This window comes from Sinohyriopsis cumingii, chromosome 8 (assembly GCF_028554795.1).
Source record: "Sinohyriopsis cumingii isolate HCF-2022 chromosome 8, ASM2855479v2, whole genome shotgun sequence".
NCBI classification, from domain to species: Eukaryota; Metazoa; Mollusca; class Bivalvia; order Unionida; family Unionidae; genus Sinohyriopsis; species Sinohyriopsis cumingii.
The window spans coordinates 25,521,610-25,541,612 of NC_142968.1; the positions used below are offsets into that span (position 1 = coordinate 25,521,610).

The following is a 20,003-nucleotide window of genomic DNA, read 5'->3' on the forward strand; positions in this document are numbered from 1 at the left end:
TACCGTGAGTCTGGATTTTCCATCAGAATTCGAACTTGAAACTATTAGAACATTTATTACTAGGACTTTTGCAATTCTTGGATTATTCTTAGATTAATTTTAATTTGATTCTTGAAACCGTAATTTCTTCTCTTTTTTTCATTTTCACAGAATTTTCCAGGAAAATAAATTATTTGTTTAATTTTAAAAAGCTTGTTGTTGTCACACTTTTTGTGTTACTGTTTATTCGAGCCTAAACACATAACATAGAAACTGGGTAGCTCATCAGAAATTTTTGTATTTTAGCTAAAATATTTCAGAAAACTTTGTTTTTTTTCTAAATTTGAATTCCCCTAGTTTTTGAAATCTTTATTGAGATCAACAATCTTTTTCTCAAATGGCATTAAAAGTGGAAATCTTTCTTTCAAATCCTACTCAATAACAATTAGATCTTTTCACAAAAGATGATTTGATTCAACTTGCCAGAAAATACGATCTTTCTGAGGTAAAGGCTTCCTTAACAAAACAGGAAATAAGAAATATTTTGGTTCAGTATTTGGTAGAAAAGAATGTTTTGGATAAAAGTGCTTTGGCTCTGGTCAGTAAGTCTGTATCAGACTCTGACACAAAAATGAAGGAATTAGAATTAAAATACAAAATGGAATTGGAGTTGAGGAAGCTGGAACTTCAGAAAGAAGAAAGAGAAAAACAAATGCAAATGCAGTTGTAAGTGGAAAAAGAAAAAGAACAAATGATATTACAAGCAGAAGAAAGACAAATGCAGTTACAAGAAAAGCAAATGCAATTAGAAAACAAAAAAAGAGAGAAAGAGAGGGAATATCAATGTAAAATGAAAGAAATGGAACTGGCAAGTGAAAAACACATTCATACTTCAAATTCAGATTTAAGTTTTGATCTTGCAAAGAACATTAAGTTAGTGCCCCCATTCAGAGAAAGAGAAGTTGACAAATATTTTATTCATTTTGAAAAAGTTGCTGAAAATTTGAAATGGCCAAGGGAGCATTGGACTCAGTTATTACAAATGTGTACTCACTGGTAAAGCTAGTGATATTTACATTTCACTGTCAGTTCACCAAAGTGGTGACTATGATGTGGTTAAAGAATGCATCCTAAGGGGTTATGAGTTAGTCCCTGAAGCTTATCGGCAAAAATTCAGAAACTATAGAAAAGAAGCTGGACAAGCATGTCAAATTCGCTAGAGAAAAAGAGAAGTTATTTGATAGATGGTGCTTAGCCAAGAAAGTTGAACGAGATTATGAAAGTCCCAAACAACTTGTATTCCATGAAGATTTCAAAAACTGTGTCCATCCTGACATTAAGTCTTATCTTGATGAGCATCATATTGAAACTTTGGAAAATGCTGCTCGTGCTGCTGATGAGTATTTTTTAACTCATAAAGTTCCTTTTGTAAATAAGACTTCAACTCAACAGTCTTTTGGCAGAAAAGTATTTCAACCTAATACAATCCCTTCTAAAACTCAAACTGACACAACTTCTAAAAATCAAGCTCAGAGAAGCTTGATTCAAGATTCTTGTCTCTTCCTACGTGTTATTTCTGATTGCTACAAATTGAAAAATAGGCATCAGGATCTAGACAGACTTAACCCTTTACTTCACAGAGCGTAGTGACAAAGTGCAGCGCGCTATAAATAAAACACCTGTTACCTAGCTGACCTCATACGCATAGGCCTGCCTGTGAACTGTTAAGCAATGTAGTGTATGTTACGTTTAACAGCAATTTTAACCATTTTACATTTTTGGTACACATCTATTATATGTGGAAAAATTAAAGAGTAAAATCCGATTGTTATAGCTGTGTAATTATTTTTCATGGAAGAATTTTTTTATGTACTTTAAAATCTTGAGAGAACTCGTTCACCATCATGTCAGTGAGGCTGCATGACCAACCGTAGCTACCATTTCCCATACTCGAAATTTACTCGTTTTTTTTGTCTGCGTCTATATCACTAAGTCATCTGAATTTGATAATTTATAAAAATTAATTGCTGCCTACATCAATATCAGAGCCTTTACCTAAGTTGTTGAATCTTTCATAGTAGTGATTCTAATCGTGAAAACTTCGTAAGTACTGAATGAAATCCACGACCGCCATTTTGGAGAGTGGAGATTACGACCCAGTTACTTTAAATAGCAGATATCGACCAGTGCATAAACAGTGACCATATGATCTGATGTAATTGTCATTCGCAGAAATGAATGTAGTATCAAATAGGTGGGTTTTCCCCAAAGGTGGCGCTATGAAAACCAGCTCAAAATGGCTGATGTTTACAGCTGGCTTCTAGAGGCGTCAAAAGGCACTAACATGCGAATGGAGTAGAGGCGTCAAAAGGCGCTTCCATGCGAATGGAGTAGAGGTATCCAAAGATGCTTGCATGAGGTAAAGGGCTATTCCAAATGCTCTTATTTCTAAGAGGTCAAGGTCATGGTCATGTATTGAAAGCAATACATGTGTTGGGTCTAACAAACCCCAGTCTGATTTGATTATGGAGAATTATGAACCATTCATATTGAAGGGTTCTATATCACTCTTGGGTGATTCGGCCAATCCTATCCCTGTTAAAATTTTAAGGGACACATAAGCTTCTTAGAGTCTTTTATTGTCAGGTACTTTGCCTTTTTCTGAGAAGTCTTCTTCTAATGAGAGTTCTTATTCAGGAAGTAGAGTGTGGCTTTGTTGATGTTCCTCTCCATTGTGTAAATTTGTCATCAGACTTAGTTTCAGGACCCATGACAGTCGGAATGGTCTCTATTTTACCCATTGAGGGCATTCATTTATTATTAGGCAACGACCTAGCTGGAGACAAGGTTGTTGTGCAGTTACCAGAGCTATGGCAAAGAAAGCTCTTGATAATGATGTTAATAAGGAAAGTATTCCTTTAGCTGATACATGTATTGGTCAGGCTTTTGATGAGGTCACTTTCACTCCTTGTTTGGATCAATCAAAGGGTATTGATCACTGTGATCCTCTATTAACAACTCATTCTCTTTATTCTAATCAGGGTGATAAGCGACAATCACTTGTTGTATTTCATTAAAAATAGAATTCTTATGAGAAAATGGAGACCTCCCGAGGTACCTGCTGATGACGAATGGTCAGTGAACTATCAAATTGTAGTTCCTAAACCTTACAGACAGGAAATACTTAGTCTGGCCCATGAAACTCCAATGGTTGGTCATTTAGGGATCAATAAAACTTATCACAAGATCTTAACTCACTTCTGTTGGCCAAAAATCAAAAGTGATGTTGCCAAATACTGTAGATCTTGTCATACTTGTCAAATGGTAGGAAAACCAAATCGAAAAATTCCCAAGGCTCATCTACAACCTATTCCTGCCTTTGACGAACCATTTAGTAGAATTATGGTAGATTGTGTTGGTCCCTTTCCTAAGACCAAGTCAGGTAACCAATACATGTTGACCAGTATGTGTGCATCAACAAGGTTTCCAGAAGCAATTCCCTTGAGGAATTTAAAATCTAAAATAATAGTAAAAGCTGTGATAAAGTCTTTTACTCAATTTGGCCTTTCTAACTCTATCCATTTGGGTCAAGGGTCAAATTTTAGGTCTGGAACTTTCCAGCCTATTGTGCTTGAATATGGCATTCAGCAATTTAAGTCAACAGTGAAGTTATGGTTTGACAGAACTTTAATGGAGAGAACTTTTGAGTTTTGTAAACTAAACTTAAGGAGATCAGTGACCAGCTTTTGGCTAGAATCGGTGACCCAGAAAACTCTTCTTAGAAAGCCAAGTTCCAACATCATTTTCACCTTGCTGGAATAAAGCTCATTCAGACACCTTCAGTACTGATCTTCTGGCCCTTGACAATATAGCAGCCTTTCATATGTCCACTCCACTGTTTTATAAAGTGGACAAAATTGTGTTCCATGCCATATCAAGCTGGTTTGGAATGTAGTTGCTAATTCTTCAGTGTTAGATTTGATCTCAGCAATTTTCCAACTTGCAGAGAAATCTGGCAATAACCAGGCTTGGGAGGTGATGGCAAGGATTGCTAGAGTTGTTAACAACGCAGATCATCATGCCATGGCCAATGTGCTGACTGCTTTGGTCAACTTAGACCTGATACAACATGATGCATGTCTGCGGTACTTTGTCGCTCAAGCCTCTTTATACTAAGGCTTTATGGACAATCCCGTTTGAGTCACCATTGCTTTTTGGAGAAAGAATTGAAGTTTGGAGGCAAGCAGCTCAGGAACCTCCATAATGCCACCTGACCCACACAGTCATTTGAAAACATTCAGGCCCTTCCAGGGTGGAAGGATGTTAAGTTACCTCAAAACAAGGGATCTTTTCAGGCAGATGTGAATCAGTATAGATCCCAACCCATTGCCCATAGACAACTGTCTAACCAAACCAGGAATCAACTGTACAGAGTAAGTAAGAAACCAAATTTCTCTGCCTTCAAGCCTCCTAACCATAAAGGTTGACATACCCTTCCCACTGCCTGCAAACAGCCTACCTGCTGGTGGTCAACTTCTGCACTTTCAGGCTCAGTGGATGCCCCTATTGTTCCAGAACAATTCAGTGATACAGGTCATTTCTAAGAGGTTCAGATTTCATTTCATCCAACCCCTTCCTCTTTCTTTCTTTGCCTTTATGGACATACCATCAGATCAGGAGAAGGATGCCTTTTTTACATTAGGAGATATGGTCAAAAGCAGACAGTAGAGATTATTCAACGGCCACAATCACCAGGGTTATATACAAGGCTGTTTCTTATTCGAAAAGTGAATGGCAATTTCAGGCTGACCATCAACTTAGGTTGCCACAACCAGTTACAATTCCAGAATTCAGGATAAAGACAAGATCAATCCATCTCTCCGTCCAAAGGGACAAGTATGTTTTCAGACTTGATGTGACCAAAGCATATTTTCATGTCCCTATCCACTCTGCATCATTTAATTGTTTTGCATAATGTGACATGGTGTATCAGTTCAGAGTTCTACCCTTTGGTCTCAGCATAAACCCTCTTCTCGAAGACTTCATATACAACAATGGCAGTGTACCTAGATGAAATATCTGGTAAGTTCTATTCTACTTCAAGCAGAAACAATTTTCTCTCACTTTAAATCATCAAATCTTTCTAGTGAACTGGAAAAAGTGCAACTTCCATCCATCCCAGTTTTTTTCCATCTGGGTATGGAGTTTATCACCAACATGAATCTGGTACTATTTCCTCTTGTTTGCATAATCAAGATTGTCAAATTCATCATGTCCGTTTCCAACAGGACTTGTTTTTCAGTCAGAGTTCTTGCAACTCCTTGGATTATTCAGTGTGGCAGCGGACTTGACCTAGCTCTGCTGTATTTTTTTTACGTGCCCCTTACAAATGACATTGCTAGAACAATGGTACCCCTTTTCAGGTCCCTCGATCAAACAGTCATGATCATGCCTGAGATATGATCATTCCTGCAGCAGTGGTGCATCCCAGGTTGGCTAATCATGGAGATCCCGCTGGAGAAGCCCCAAGCAGAAATAATGGTATGCACTAGTGCCATTACATACAGTTGGGCTGCTGGACTTCACTACCATCAGCAGTACCTGGGAGCCAAGGGACTGGCTGCCACACATTAGCCTTCTAGAAATGAAAGCTGTCATCAATGCCTTTAACTTGCAAAGATCGACTTTCAGGCAAAATGGTCCTTATTATGCCCAACAGCTTTGTGGTGGTGATGACCTATCTCCACAAACAGGGGACTGCTTTGGTGACCTAAGTGGTTAGAGTGTCTACCTTTGATGCAAGAGGTCGCAGGTTTGAACTCTGGCCGAGTCATACCAGAGACTTACAAAAATGGTACTAACAGCTGCCTCGCTAGACGCTCATCATTAACAGGTTAGTGTTAGGACTGGTCGGCCTGGTGTCAGGATAATGTGACTGGGTGGGACATTATGCTACATGTCTGCGGCATGATGCCCCAGTGCTAGACTTCACTATAAGCTGTCACACTGCAGACATCGTAGCAATATGACTGAAAAATTGTTAAAGCTATGTTAAAAATCACACACTCCAATAGGGGTACACCAAATCACCTGATCTGATTTGGCAGTTTCTACATTGGTGTGACAATATCAATACCAACATGATGGAATCACAAGTTACCCACTTTTGTCTCTCCAGTCCCCAATCTAGATGCATGGGCCATGGATGCACTGTCAGTAAGTTAAGAGGGGTTGTGGGCATTTGCCTACCCTTCCATGGTCCTGATTCCCAAAAAAAATCTGGATAATATGGGGTCAGAAGTACAAGATAATTCTACTCAGTCTAGTGATAGACCTGCCCAGGAAGATTCCAGCCAATCTCAATCTTCTCAAACAGCCATGGTCAATGCTGTTCCATCCCTGCCCTGACCTTCTTGTGCTTGGCTCTTATCAGGGCTGCCTTGAGTGACAAACAACTTAAACCTTTGATTGTGGGGAGAATATTGAGAGCAAGAAGGCTCTACACTCTGAAGGCTTACAAAGGAAAGTAACATGTTTTCAGGGACTGGTGCTGTGTCAATAACATAGTCCTTCTGAGTGCGTTAATCCCTCAACTGGCTGACTTTTGTCACTGGCTCTTCAAAGAGAAACAGTTGGCCACAATTAATATCAAAGGCTACTGCTCCATGATATCAGACACATTCTGGCATCATGGTAGATGTGATATTGAACATGATCAAGATCTGTTGGATCTTTTGGCAATTTTGATCTCAGTTAACCAAAATCCTTCAATCTGTTTCCAAAATAGAATCTATCCTGGATTTTAACATTAAATTTGAGCCTCTAGCCCGTGCTAAAGTTAGTATCCTAGAAACATGTTTCCTGATACATGTAGCTTTAGCTTCTGCATGCAGGGTAAGCGAGCTACATGCCCTTTCCATCAACCTGAACCTGATGGTGTGGTGGTTCTCTTGACAAAACCAGGCATTGTAGCCAAAAGAAGGTTACTGTCTGTTAGTAATCAAAGAGCCATTCACTTGCTCTCTTCCATTGACAGGTCAGGAGCAGCGGCCATGCAAGATCCTGTTTGTGCACTCAAGCAGTATTTGAAATGCACAGAGACAAGTCATGGCAAGTGCAAATGCTTCTTTCTTCCAGTGAAAGCCAGGAAACAGGATATCACTCTTCAGGCCCTTCCTTAGTGGCTGAAATAGGTTATACACTTGGTTTACTCAAAGTCTCACATGATCAGAATTGCCTCAGGAAGATTACTGGTCATGAGAGTAGAGAAATCTCTGTGGGCCTTGCATTTGAATGTAACATTTTGATCTAAGATATAATAGAGACTATTAGCTGGCATGCAGAGACAACCTTCTCAAGCTTTTATCGCTGAGATTTAGCGTCTCATTGGCAAATCTTGAATCTGGTAGGTACAGTAGCAACAGCCCAGATGACTACCAGACTCAATTAAAAAAATCAACACAGACTACAAGTTTCACTAGACTTGCACCTGAAATTTTGTATGTAAGAAGATTTTAATAATTATCTTCTTAACCATATTTAGGACTCTCAGATCAAGTGATCCCTGGATGTGTTGCTTATTTAATTAGGAGAACACATTATTGTTTGCATGGGGAATTCAGCCATCATTCCCATGAAAGATACCAGAGGTAGAGGTCGGATGCTCAGCATTCCTTGCACTTATTATCCTCGCGTAATGTGATTGGGAAACATAAGAAAGTTATGTTTGTCCAAGAATACTTACCCAGTCACATTACTTAAAACCCTTCCAACCACTCTGCCATTTTGGCATTCTCATTAGAATGTTGCTCAGCTAAAAACTAGAGATGCCTGGCAGTGGCAAGGGGATGTAATGGGCAAGAGTTAGTGCCCTTTGTCTACATGAGGTAGAAAAAGATGTTTTTCGTCTTTTAGTAGGGCTGGATTCGCAAGGTAGCAGGCTAATATTCCTAACATAGCGTGATTGGATGAGTATTTTTTGAGAAACATAATTTACTTGAAAATTTGCTTCTTCTCAGGCCACATTTTGGTGAAATTTCTTGAAATGGAGGATTTTATTGAAACTCTCTAAGCTAGATATGTGGTTGGTATCAGTGTGCACAAAAGTTTTTCTTTCTTTCTCAGCCATATTTTTGGGCAACAGTTTGGGAAAAATTTTCAGAAACAGGCATAATATTTTAGAAATTTGTTTTGTTATTGCTTCTCCAATGCAGCTTGGAGAATTTTATGAAACTTAAAGGCTAGATATGATGTTGGTGTATATTTGCAACTGGGTGTTCCTTTTTTTCCCCATTCTAACCCCATTTAGTTCAGGAGAAAATATATTGAAGCAGTAGTTGAAAATATAACTTGTCATGGCTTCTCCTCCCACCCCACTGGATTGAATTGTAGATAGATATCTGATTAGATTAGTTATGCAAGAATATTTATACTTTTTTGCTCTAACCCATTTTTGAAAATTTGTTTAGAAACTGAAATTTTGAGAATTCAGCTTCATTCTTTAGTATTTATGTAACTCTATAGAATATTACTGCTTTATATTTACAGATGTGTTGGAATTATTCTGATATTTTCATTCTTCAAAAGGTCTTGAGAAATGGGGAATTTTTTTACCATATAAGGTATTCATTATTCAGAAGAACCTGCATAATGTTCATGCTTGTAACTGCATGTACATCTAGTTATTGAAACAAATTTACTTCAGAAATTTGGATCGACTTCAGTAATGTTGGTGATTGCTGGTACCAACATTTCATAAATACTGCATTTTCCAAGTTCTTTTAGAAAGTGAAGATGCCTGTTTAATCAGACAATTATTGCTAACATTTTGATACTTCTACACTTCAGATTTGAGGAGAATATGAGATATTTAAATTTGATTCTCATCTATTCAGATTTGAGGAGAATATGAGATATTTAAATTTGATTCTCATCTATTCAGATTTGAGGAGAATATGAGATATTTAAATTTGATTCTCATCTATTCAGATTTGAGGAGAATGTGAGATATTTAAATTTGATTCTCATCTATTCAGATTTGAGGAGAACATGAGGTCTTACACTTGACATTCCTCCACTTCAGATTGGAGGAGAAAATATGCTCTTTCATTTGACACTCCTCCACTTCAGATTGGAGGAGAAAATATGCTCTTTCATTTGACACTCCTCCATTTCAGATTTGAGGAGAACATGAGGTCTTACACTTGACATTCCTCCACTTCAGATTGGAGGAGAAAATATGCTCTTTCATTTGACACTCCTCCACTTCAGATTGGAGGAGAAAATATGCTCTTTCATTTGACACTCCTCCATTTCAGATTTGAGGAGAACATGAGGTCTTACACTTGACATTCCTCCACTTCAGATTGGAGGAGAAAATATGCTCTTTCATTTGACACTCCTCCATTTCAGATTTGAGGAGAACATGAGATCTTACAACCTGCTGTCCACAACTGCAACTGTTGGCAGTTTGTCATATGTTCCAACTGGTCAGGTAATTAAATTATGCAAGCCTTAACATTTGTTAAAAGTTATCTTGCCCATAGGTAGATGCAATTAAGATTTGTAATTATTCATTTTCTTGCAACATTGAAGGACAAAACATCACTTGTTCCTTCAAGATTTAAAATATTTATTACAACTCTGATCCTGCTTCACATTATTAACACTGTATATTTTATGCAAATGCCAGAAAGATTGGTAATTTAAGTATAAATATAGTACATGTACTCACTGATTTAATATTGTATCCATAATAGTAATTCCATTGAAAATGTGTACAAAGAAACATACTTTCTAGAATTTTTCAGACAGATTCCAATCCAAATATACTTAATTTCTTTATATTACACTCACACTAACTTATGAAATTCTCTTTTTACGAAACATTCCAAAGACATATCCAAAGGGTTTGATTCTTTACTCACAATAAACTTTCTAAATAGGAACTAGTATTTAGGTTTGAAAAGTACTTGAGCTGAAATTCATACAGAATGTTTCGGGTATTGATCTTCTGATCTACTTAATATGGTCAAGCCAATGGGTGATTGTAACCTGAAATTCATACAGAATGTCTTGGGTATTGATCTTCTGAACTACTTAATATGGTCAAGCCAATGGGTGATTATAACCTGAAATTCATACAGAATGTCTTGGGTATTGATCTTCTGAACTACTTAATATGGTCAAGCCAATGGGTGATTATAACCTGAAATTCATACAGAATGTCTTGGGTATTGATCTTCTGAACTACTTAATATGGTCAAGCCAATGGGTGATTATAACCTGAAATTCATACAGAATGTCTTGGGTATTGATCTTCTGAACTACTTAATATGGTCAAGCCAATGGGTGATTGTAACCTGAGATTCATACAGAATGTCTTGGGTATTGATCTTCTGAACTACTTAATATGGTCAAGCCAATGGGTGATTATAACCTGAAATTCATACAGAATGTCTTGGGTATTGATCTTCTGAACTACTTAATATGGTCAAGCCAATGGGTGATTGTAACCTGAAATTCATACAGAATGTCTTGGGTATTGATCTTCTGAACTACTTAATATGGTCAAGCCAATGGGTGATTGTAACCTGAAATTCATACAGAATGTCTTGGGTATTGATCTTCTGAACTACTTAATATGGTCAAGCCAATGGGTGATTATAACCTGAAATTCATACAGAATGTCTTGGGTATTGATCTTCTGAACTACTTAATATGGTCAAGCCAATGGGTGATTGTAACCTGAAATTCATACAGAATGTCTTGGGTATTGATCTTCTGAACTACTTAATATGGTCAAGCCAATGGGTGATTGTAACCTGAAATTCATACAGAATGTCTTGGGTATTGATCTTCTGAACTACTTAATATGGTCAAGCCAATGGGTGATTATAACTTGAAATTCATACAGAATGTCTTGGGTATTGATCTTCTGAACTACTTAATATGGTCAAGCCAATGGGTGATTGTAACCTGAACCCAGTTTCATACTAAACAAGAAGACTATTTATGATGTCTAGTTGGTGCTGAATAAAAATGGTGCTGATCTGAAAGTCAATATCTTGAAAATCTTGTTATTGATGCTCTAGATGTAAAGTCAATATACTCCTAGATGTAAAGTCATAATAACAGATTTTATTTTACCAGATGAATAATTACAATACCTATTTAGTCCTGGATGAAACTCTTGCCAATCTGACCTCAGATATGGCTGTCACAATGAACAAATTGAAAATCTTGTCATTAATTCTCCATTAGGTTTTCATAAAAAAAATCATCTCACGGTATCCAGATTGTCCTACATGAAAACAGTGCCAATCTTACATCCATTATGGCTGTCACAGTGGATAATTTGAACTCTTGTCACTCAAGAATATCAAAAGATGGTTTCAAGACTAAACAGTTAAAAAGAAGAATTATCTTGAATTCTTGCAAATTCTTAGTTCTAAAAATGAAAAATTAATTATACAACAAATGTTAGAAGATAAACCTTTCCATCCAAATAAATATAAATGTGAAGTACTACAAGATAAAACATAAAAGGACAAACAGTTTCCACAAAACTTCATATGTTTTATACAAAGTGCCTTGATTAAACATTATAAATGGCTTGCATTGGAGACAAGAAAGACATCCTATTGATTTGGGAGTTAAAAGCTGAGAGGGACATCAAATAAAAATATTTTCCACAAAATAACTCACAATCTATGCAACAGAACATTTTTAAAAAATATTGTTGATAGGTTGCATTTTAGACAAAAAAGGCAGCTTATGGAATTAATGGTCAAGGTCACAGACTGACAGAAGAAATGGTTTCCACAAAATAACTTGACATGGCAGGTATATAATGTTGTCCTTGTTGGATGTTCTTTGTTGCTAAAGAATTTTTTCCTGCAGTGATTTCATATTTTTTCTTTATTACAGGCCAATCAACTACTCCCTCCCATGGTTCTATTAGATTTCTATCCATTGGCTGCATTCTGTAATGATGTGCTGACAGCATTTAATGAGTTACGTCTCTGTGCCCCACTGTCACTGGCATGTAATGTAGCACAGGCCTTACAGACCTCCATGTGTGAGATCAATAGAATTATCTTAGCCTTCAACAGGTTAGTATGATAACCTTTATTTCACTAACCTCAAGCACACAATGTCTAAAAAATAATCACAGAAATCAGGAAGCAATAAGGAAATAAACATTCATTAGGCACTAAGAAAATACAGTAAGTTTCAAAGTGCCAGTAAGAAAATTACTGCAGATGTTCCTTCTTTGTATTAAATTATATTGGGACTCGTGATATGGGGATACTTAATTCCTTCAAATTATAAAATTATTAAATTTAAACATGAACATTTCTTTTTCAGTGGTTCAGTATGTAAGAATGTTGTTTTATATGGTGCATAAAGCATGGTTGCCATTTCTTTCAAATATATATAATTGTTTTATGCACTTGTTTGTTTATTTTTGTTCATTACAGAAAAGACAACAGTGTGTAACAAATGCAAAAGATTCAAAGTAGCAGAGGATGTTCATGCAACATGCCTGCTCTGTATCAAATGCTCTTCGTCAGTACAGACAGAGAATACGTGGTTTTATGATCTTAGAAAATAGCTCAAGGGCTGCAGAGTGAATTGTCCATTTATTCTGAGCATGTGGTACTCAGTCTATGTCCCACTAAAGATATTAAATTTAATCAGCAACTTTTCTCTAAGAGGCCTCATGTCAGATGCTGAGATGCCCCCTCCACCCCCCATGAAGATTCAGAAGATGGTGCCAGATTTCAATACATTTGGAATGAGAAAAAAATTCCTCTCTATAATAAATAAGGCTTTAGCATCAAGATTGTTTATGACTGAACAGGAATTTTAGAATCCCATTGGGGATAAGCCTTCAGAACCACTCACAAGGCATGACTATTCTAAGTCAGATATCACCCAGCCTATGGGAACTGAGGGTGCAGTCATACCTGTCTCGACCTATAAGGCATGAATATGCAATACGTCATACTTTGTCCTTGTTCTTAACATGAGGCTATATTACTTGACTCGTATGGCCAGCTGACCAGACTGAACAAGCTGCAGTTTGACTTATATGGAACCCACGGCCATAACATCCAACCATAATGGCATTTATTTATGCTGTTCTGTCAACCAACTGGTCTGGCCATACAAATGTGCATTGTACAATGACAGTGGTCATGATTCGCTTATCTCAGACTAGCAACATATTCTGACATCTACGTTATCTTAAATGAAACATACAGCAATCAGCCAGACCAAACATTAGTATACTGCTTCAGAGTGAACTTAAATCAAACATACAGCAATCAGCCAGACCAAACATTAGTATACTGCTTCAGAGTGAACTGACTTTATTCACTGAACCATCTGGCAGAGCTGAACCAGCATTCTAATATATGACCACTTTCAACAGCATATCCTATGTAAACAAAGATGCATGTCAACAATACAGCATTGTCAGCGCTATATGAAATGCTTTTCCCATGGACCAAAGGTGTACAGGCTGTGGAAAATCCCCAGCTAGATGTGGATGCCAAACTTGTCCATTTTCATCAGGTTTGGACTTATTTCTTTCTGCAAAATGATTGGGTGATCCAAGTCATGTTGGAGGGCATAAGAATATCATTTTTCAGGCCTCTTCCAATTTCATTGACCCCCATCAAGACAGAAACCCCAAACAATCCCATGAAGGTGGACATATTACAGAAGGATATAAATCTTACTCATAAAGTAGGCAGTATAAGTTAAACAGAAGCCATAAATGCAAGGCTTCTATGCCAGACTGTTTCTTGTGATGAAGTCCAATGGCAAATTGAGACTTGTCATCAACCTTGCAGTCAAAATAAGTGAGTTTTGAGAGCACTCTTGAATGTGATCACTGTGTCTTTGTGTCTAAGTTCAGTGGGCAATTCATTCCACGTTGCTGGGCCCTGGTATGCAAAAGAATGCTGTCCATATGACTTTGTTTTCATAGTGGGAATAATGAGTATATGATTGTCAGAAGAGGAGCGTAAGTATCTTGCTGGTGTGTACACATGGGTGAGGTCAGATAGGTATGTTGGACCAGAGTCCATCAGTGAAATGTAGCACAGAGAACAAATTTTGTGTTTGATTCTGGATCGAATGGATAGCCAGTGTAGGGTACAGAGCAGCGGGGAGGTGTGCTCTGATCGTGGTACTCTAAGTATGATCCAAGCAGCTGTGTTTTGAAGTTTTTGGAGTAGATATTGAGATGAACCAGACAAAATTGAGTTACAGTAGTCCAGTCTTGAAACTACTAATGAACACACAAGTGTTTTAATGGCATCAACTGAAAGATATTTGCGAATGGAGCTGATGCATCTCAGCTCAAGATATGCAGCCTTGCATATGTTCATGTCATGTTGGTGAATGTGAGAGTAATGTCCAGATTAACACCTAGGTTTTGTACTGATTGTGTGAATTTAATGTTGGTGTTGCTGATATTTATTGTTTGAGGTAAAGGATGTGAATGAGAAAGTCTTTATGTTGTAACCAGAATGGCCTCAGTTTTATCATCATTCATCTGCAGCTTGTTACATGTCATCCATGATTTCACATCAGAAATGCACCTCTCTACACCTTGGATGGTAGCATCAACTTAGTTGTGTGGCTAGATTTGTATATTTGGGTGTCATCAGTGTACAGTTGGTGAGACACTGGATGACGATCTATGACACTTGAGAGCGGCTGAGTGTATAGAATGAAATGATCTATGACACTTGAGAGCGGCTAAGTGTATAGAATGAAGAGAACATGTTCAAGAACAGACCCCTGTGGAACACCACAACATAGATCAACTGGGCTGGAGTGTATTCCATTTGCAGACACAATTTGTGTCCTGTTGACCAAGTAGGACTTGAACCACAGTAAGGCTGTATCATGAATGCCAAATACATGCTGGAGATGATGAAGTAATATATCATGGTCTATTGTGTCAAATGCTGTAGACAGATCAAGGAGGGTGAGGACTGTAATCTTTCTGCTATTCAAAGCAGAGAGAATGTCATTAACTACTTTTAGAAAAGCAGTTTCAGCACTGTGGCAAGGGCAATATGCAGACTGTACATTGCTGAAAAGACTGTTTGAATTTAGATGAGATACAAACTGGGATAGAACAGCCTTTTCTAAGATTTTTGATATGAATGGGAGATTAGAAACTGGGTGGTAGTTCTTGAAATCGTTATGGTCTAGTGTTGGTTTCTTCAGCAGAGGCTTTACAATGGCAGTTTTGAAAAATGATGGGAATTCACCAGATGAGAGAGAGGTATTAATAACATCAGTTAGTGAAGGCAATACTGGATCTAAGCACTCAAGCAGCAGTGATGTTGGAATTGGATCAAGTTCACATGACTTTGGTGCACTCTTCATTAGGATTGTACATACGAAATCCATAGAAACAGGTTCAAATGCTGCTAATGGTTGCCACTCAAATTCTGTATCCCAACTGTATGGTGATGATGAGTCAGGTGAAATTGTTGGTGTCAAGCTTATCTCAAATGGTTTGTACTTTGTCACGGAAGAACATGTCCGGAAGGTCGACGAGAGAAGTTAGTTGGAAGTGGTGTAGATTTGTTCCTTGACTTTAGCTTGTTGGTAATCTCGAAGAGCTCTTTGCAGCTGGAACTTTCCATTATCTTAGTAGTGTAATGGGCTGATTTTGCTGCATGGACTATATTTGTGACATTCTTCTTAGTGGCTTCATAAATTTGCTTATGAATGGTGAGTCTGGTGGAAAGCCAAAGCCTTTAAACTTTACGGCAGTCTCTTTTAGCAGCGCGAAGCTGGTCCCTAACACTGCTATACCATGGAGAACACTTTTGAATTGATACTCTGCACTTGTTAGCTGGTGCATGTTTGTTGAGCAATGAACGCAGTTATCAAGTTGTTCTGCTGTAGGAGGTAAGCAGGTTGTTAGGTTTTCTTGCATCTCATGCATTAGTTTGGTTCTATTTATCCTACAGAGGTTTCTCTTTGTAGCAGATAAAGGTGGAGGGTTAGGGACAGATATATCAAGATGGCATATAATGCAGAGGTGATCTGATACAAGTTCATGGGATACCAGGGAGGACCGTAGAATGTTATCATCATGTCTATGAAGAATCCAGTCTAAAATGTGACCATGTTTATGGGTGGGTCGGTTAACTGTCTGTTTGAGGTTGAAAACATTAATGGAATCTATGAGTTTTGATGTGTTTGGGTTTCCGGGACAGTCAAAGTGAAAGTTGAAATCTCCAAGAATAATCAAGTTGCCACCTATTGAATTTCCATACTCCAGGAGATTCGGAAACTGCTCCAAAAAGAGAGACTCAGTCAGCATGTTTTTTCTACTAGGATGATATAGGCAGAAAAAATGGACTGACCTTTGCTCCATTGTGTGAGTGTGGTTTGGACTAGTTCAAACAATCTGTGGTCGAAATTGAATGTTGTGGTGTGGTTAAGATGTTTGATCATGGAGTTCTTTGTGATGACAGCAATTCCACCTCCACGAGAGTTATGGGGGAATGACTTCATGGAGTAACCAGTGGGTGTTTGATTGGGCATTGAATAATGCAATACGCAGAGGTATCCCTTGGATAGTTGACAGATTAATAGGGATTTGCATTAGGTTATCTAAATTAACAGTCGAATTTTTAAATTGTCGAGCCGGAAAGGGCATAAGGGAGATAACTGGAATTCTTCTTCCTGTTCTACACTGGCCAGCTTTGAAACAACGTTTCTTTTTTTGCTTCTGTTTACATTTAGGTAATGATGAATGTAGTCCCAGTTCATTTAGTCTAGAGCACAATGTAGTGTGGAGAGCCAAGGAGTGGTCATTTAAAGCAAGCAATGAGGGTCCATTATAGCATAAACGGGTTGACTGGCGAGTATCACCTAATCTTTACATTCCTGTTAAAATTTTCAAAAAAACCTGGGTGGTTATTTAAAGAAGATCTGATGTAAACATTGCGACAGTCATTACTAACAATCACGATGCATTTGGTGCATGTGGATTTATGATGAGTTTTCCATACTGTTATAATACTTTACTGGGGGTGGGGGTTATTAGGTACTTACAATTATAATTCACTTATCCATCAGAAATAAGCAGTGTTTGAAAGCTGAATTTAATTGAATAGGTCCTGTTTCTTTAAGTAAAGAAAACCTGAAAAAATCTGTTTTCTATTTGTTTTTATTTTCTGATGAATATATTCCACAACCAAATCATACACCCCACCACAGGTTATAAAAATGAAAATTAATCATTTACTTCAAGTATTTACCCTACCACCAAGTTTCTACACAACATTGTGGCTTTCTTTCAATTCTCAAAATAACAATTGAGAGTTTACCCAATTTAAAGCAATCTACCATTTGGCATGGAACTTTTATGGAAGAAATTTCATGGGGGTAAATGGGACCAGGTGACAGCTAAATAAAGGTGATTGTTAGGAGAGGTTTGACTGTATCAGTAAACACTTTTAGAAGGATGTCTCAACAGTACTTTTTCAAAACATTTTATAAAATGTTGATATAAATCACTGATGACATATCAAGACAAGAAGTTTGTGTTTTGGGTTTTTAACATACCTTTAACAATTTTTCAGTCATATCACTATGATGTCTGCAGTGTGGTAGTGTATAGTGATGTCTAGCACTGGGGTATCATGATGTCCCACCCAGTCACATTATCCTAACACCAGGCCAACCAGTCCTAACACTAACCTCTTAATGCAGAGTGCCTAGCAAGGCAGCTGTTAGTACCATTTTTATAAGTCTTTGGTATGACTTGGCTAGAGTTAAAACCCGTGACCTCCTGCATCCGAGGCGGACACTCTAACTATTAAGCTACCAGAGTGGTAGATATAAAAAAAGAAAATATTAAACATTTTAAGACTATGATAGTCTGAAGGACCCCAACTAGCAGTATCTTTGGAGTTAGGTTCTTCCACCTGATCTTATATAAATTAATTATGTAAATTAATTAGTATTCAGTGTTTTGACTGTTCCATTGTAATTGAAATATTCTCTTTGACTTGGCTAGGGCTATCATTATCACTGATTTGTTCTAAAAGAAAAATAGCAACTGAGGTATTATTTTTTAAAACATCAATAAAGCAAATAACTATGTAGATAAAAAAAGTTATGATTCAAGAGATTTTATAAGACAGACCAGGACAAAAAAGTTATAAGTAAAAAAGGCAATTAAACATCTCTCAACCTGATATTTCACCTGCTCTTATCTCTCTCCTGAACTTGTTTTGTTTTCTATTTTGAAGTTATTTCCCTTTGTAAATGGCTGTTTGATTGATCAGCTTATAAGAAAAGCCAGCCTATTTAAGTTAACTTTTTCACTGGTGAATTACGGTTGTTTTGTTTGGTTGCTATATTCTAAACATCAGTTGAAAAATTTAGTGCACAACCATTAAGAGTGTACTTATTAGAATTTCAACTGTGCGTCAGAATTTTCAGTACTCGTTTGAAAATGCATTGCAAGTGAAATCAAAATAGGCATTACATCAGAAAAATTTACTTTTGACAGGGCAGAAGAAACAACTTTTGACAAGAGAGAAAAAGAGTTGTTTTGGAAATTCTGCAGTGGATATGCACACGAGTTGCTGCCATACTTCAACCACTGTCTCCAGCTTCTGTTTCCCGTGTCACAATTAGTGCAAGTTCTGGGTGTCACAGTATCAGAAGTTGCAAAAATGGCAAGTATTACATGCATCATATATGAAAATAAAGGTTACAATGTTGTTTTTTCTTCATCCCATGGCACAAGTGGTACTTCATGATATCAGGTTACAAAAATGGTGAGCAAATTTGGAGGCCTGCATGTGCCACAGTAATATAGTGTATGAACTAACTAACATTCAGTCATTTTCACATGATGGTTGAATAAGATGCATGCATGCTGTATAACTAAGTTATCAGAGTGCATTCAGTGTAAACAAACTGAATTTCTTTTTAGTTTTTATGAGAGAATCAAAACAGTGACCTGAAGAGGCATCCATTTCAAAAGAAAAATATATACATTGTTGCCATTTTTTTCATAATCTCCTAGCACTGACATAGTTGGGTATTATTTAAAATTGCAACACTAAACACAGAAATTTATCTTTTGAATAGCTTCCTCTTTTCAAGTAAATATTGTACTGTAATTCTTGTTTAATGTGTATCATGATAAATGCCACTGATTATTTCTTTAATAAAAATAATTTCTTAATTTTGATTGAATTAACAGGTTTTACATATAGTGGTTTCCTCACAGTTATTTAAGTTCCACAAACAAATGCACTCTGTCCTTTATGTACAGCTGTATCCTTCAGGTATAACTATTTATGCCATGTACAATAAAAATAACATGGTTTTTAAAGCATTCATATAAAAGCAATTTGATAATACTGTTGGTATATCAAATTGTGATCTGCCCATGGCATATTAATACACATATATAAACATTGTTTCAATAATAGGCTATCAATTCTATTCATCACTGATGAATTTCCACTGATTAATCATTAAGGATGCAAGTAAAGAATGACAAAAAATTAAAATCCCTGTTGTCTAAATGAATTAAACATGGTACACAATTTCATCAAAATCCTTTCTGCTTTCCCTCCCCTGCCCCCTTTTGAATTGGGGACAAAATACATGGAAATACATGGAGCAAGAAAGAAATAGAATTTGGGCTTGATAAAACCTTAGAAGATGAACTTAAGAACCTGGTTCATCATAATGGTATGTGAACACTTTCCATGGGATTTGTCTACAGTTTTCACAACACCAATGAGACATGTTGCAATAGCCTGTCAAGACTACAAGGTAAATTTCTAGGTTAGGAGGCACATAATAACATAATATAGTTCTAATAATTAAAATGTTCAAAGGGTGCTCCCCCATCTGTTTCTTTCTAATTGTGTAGGTTGACCAGGCTTAACCAACCAACAGAGAAGCATATGGATTGATAATAACAAAAATGCCCCTATGGTATTTCTTCC

At 37.0% G+C, this 20,003-nt stretch overlaps 1 protein-coding gene across 1 annotated transcript in view; it reads left to right on the plus strand.

The window, feature by feature from the left end:
- LOC149793164 (conserved oligomeric Golgi complex subunit 8-like) overlaps positions 1–20,003 on the plus strand; it is a 69,608-nt gene that overhangs the window by 42,828 nt on the left and 6,777 nt on the right. The window contains exons 10-12 of the mRNA XM_089967091.1: positions 9,391–9,472; positions 11,908–12,092; positions 18,545–18,713. Of these exons, the coding sequence (XP_089823217.1) occupies positions 9,391–9,472; positions 11,908–12,092; positions 18,545–18,713 (436 nt within the window). The remainder of the gene's footprint in view (positions 1–9,390; positions 9,473–11,907; positions 12,093–18,544; positions 18,714–20,003) is intronic.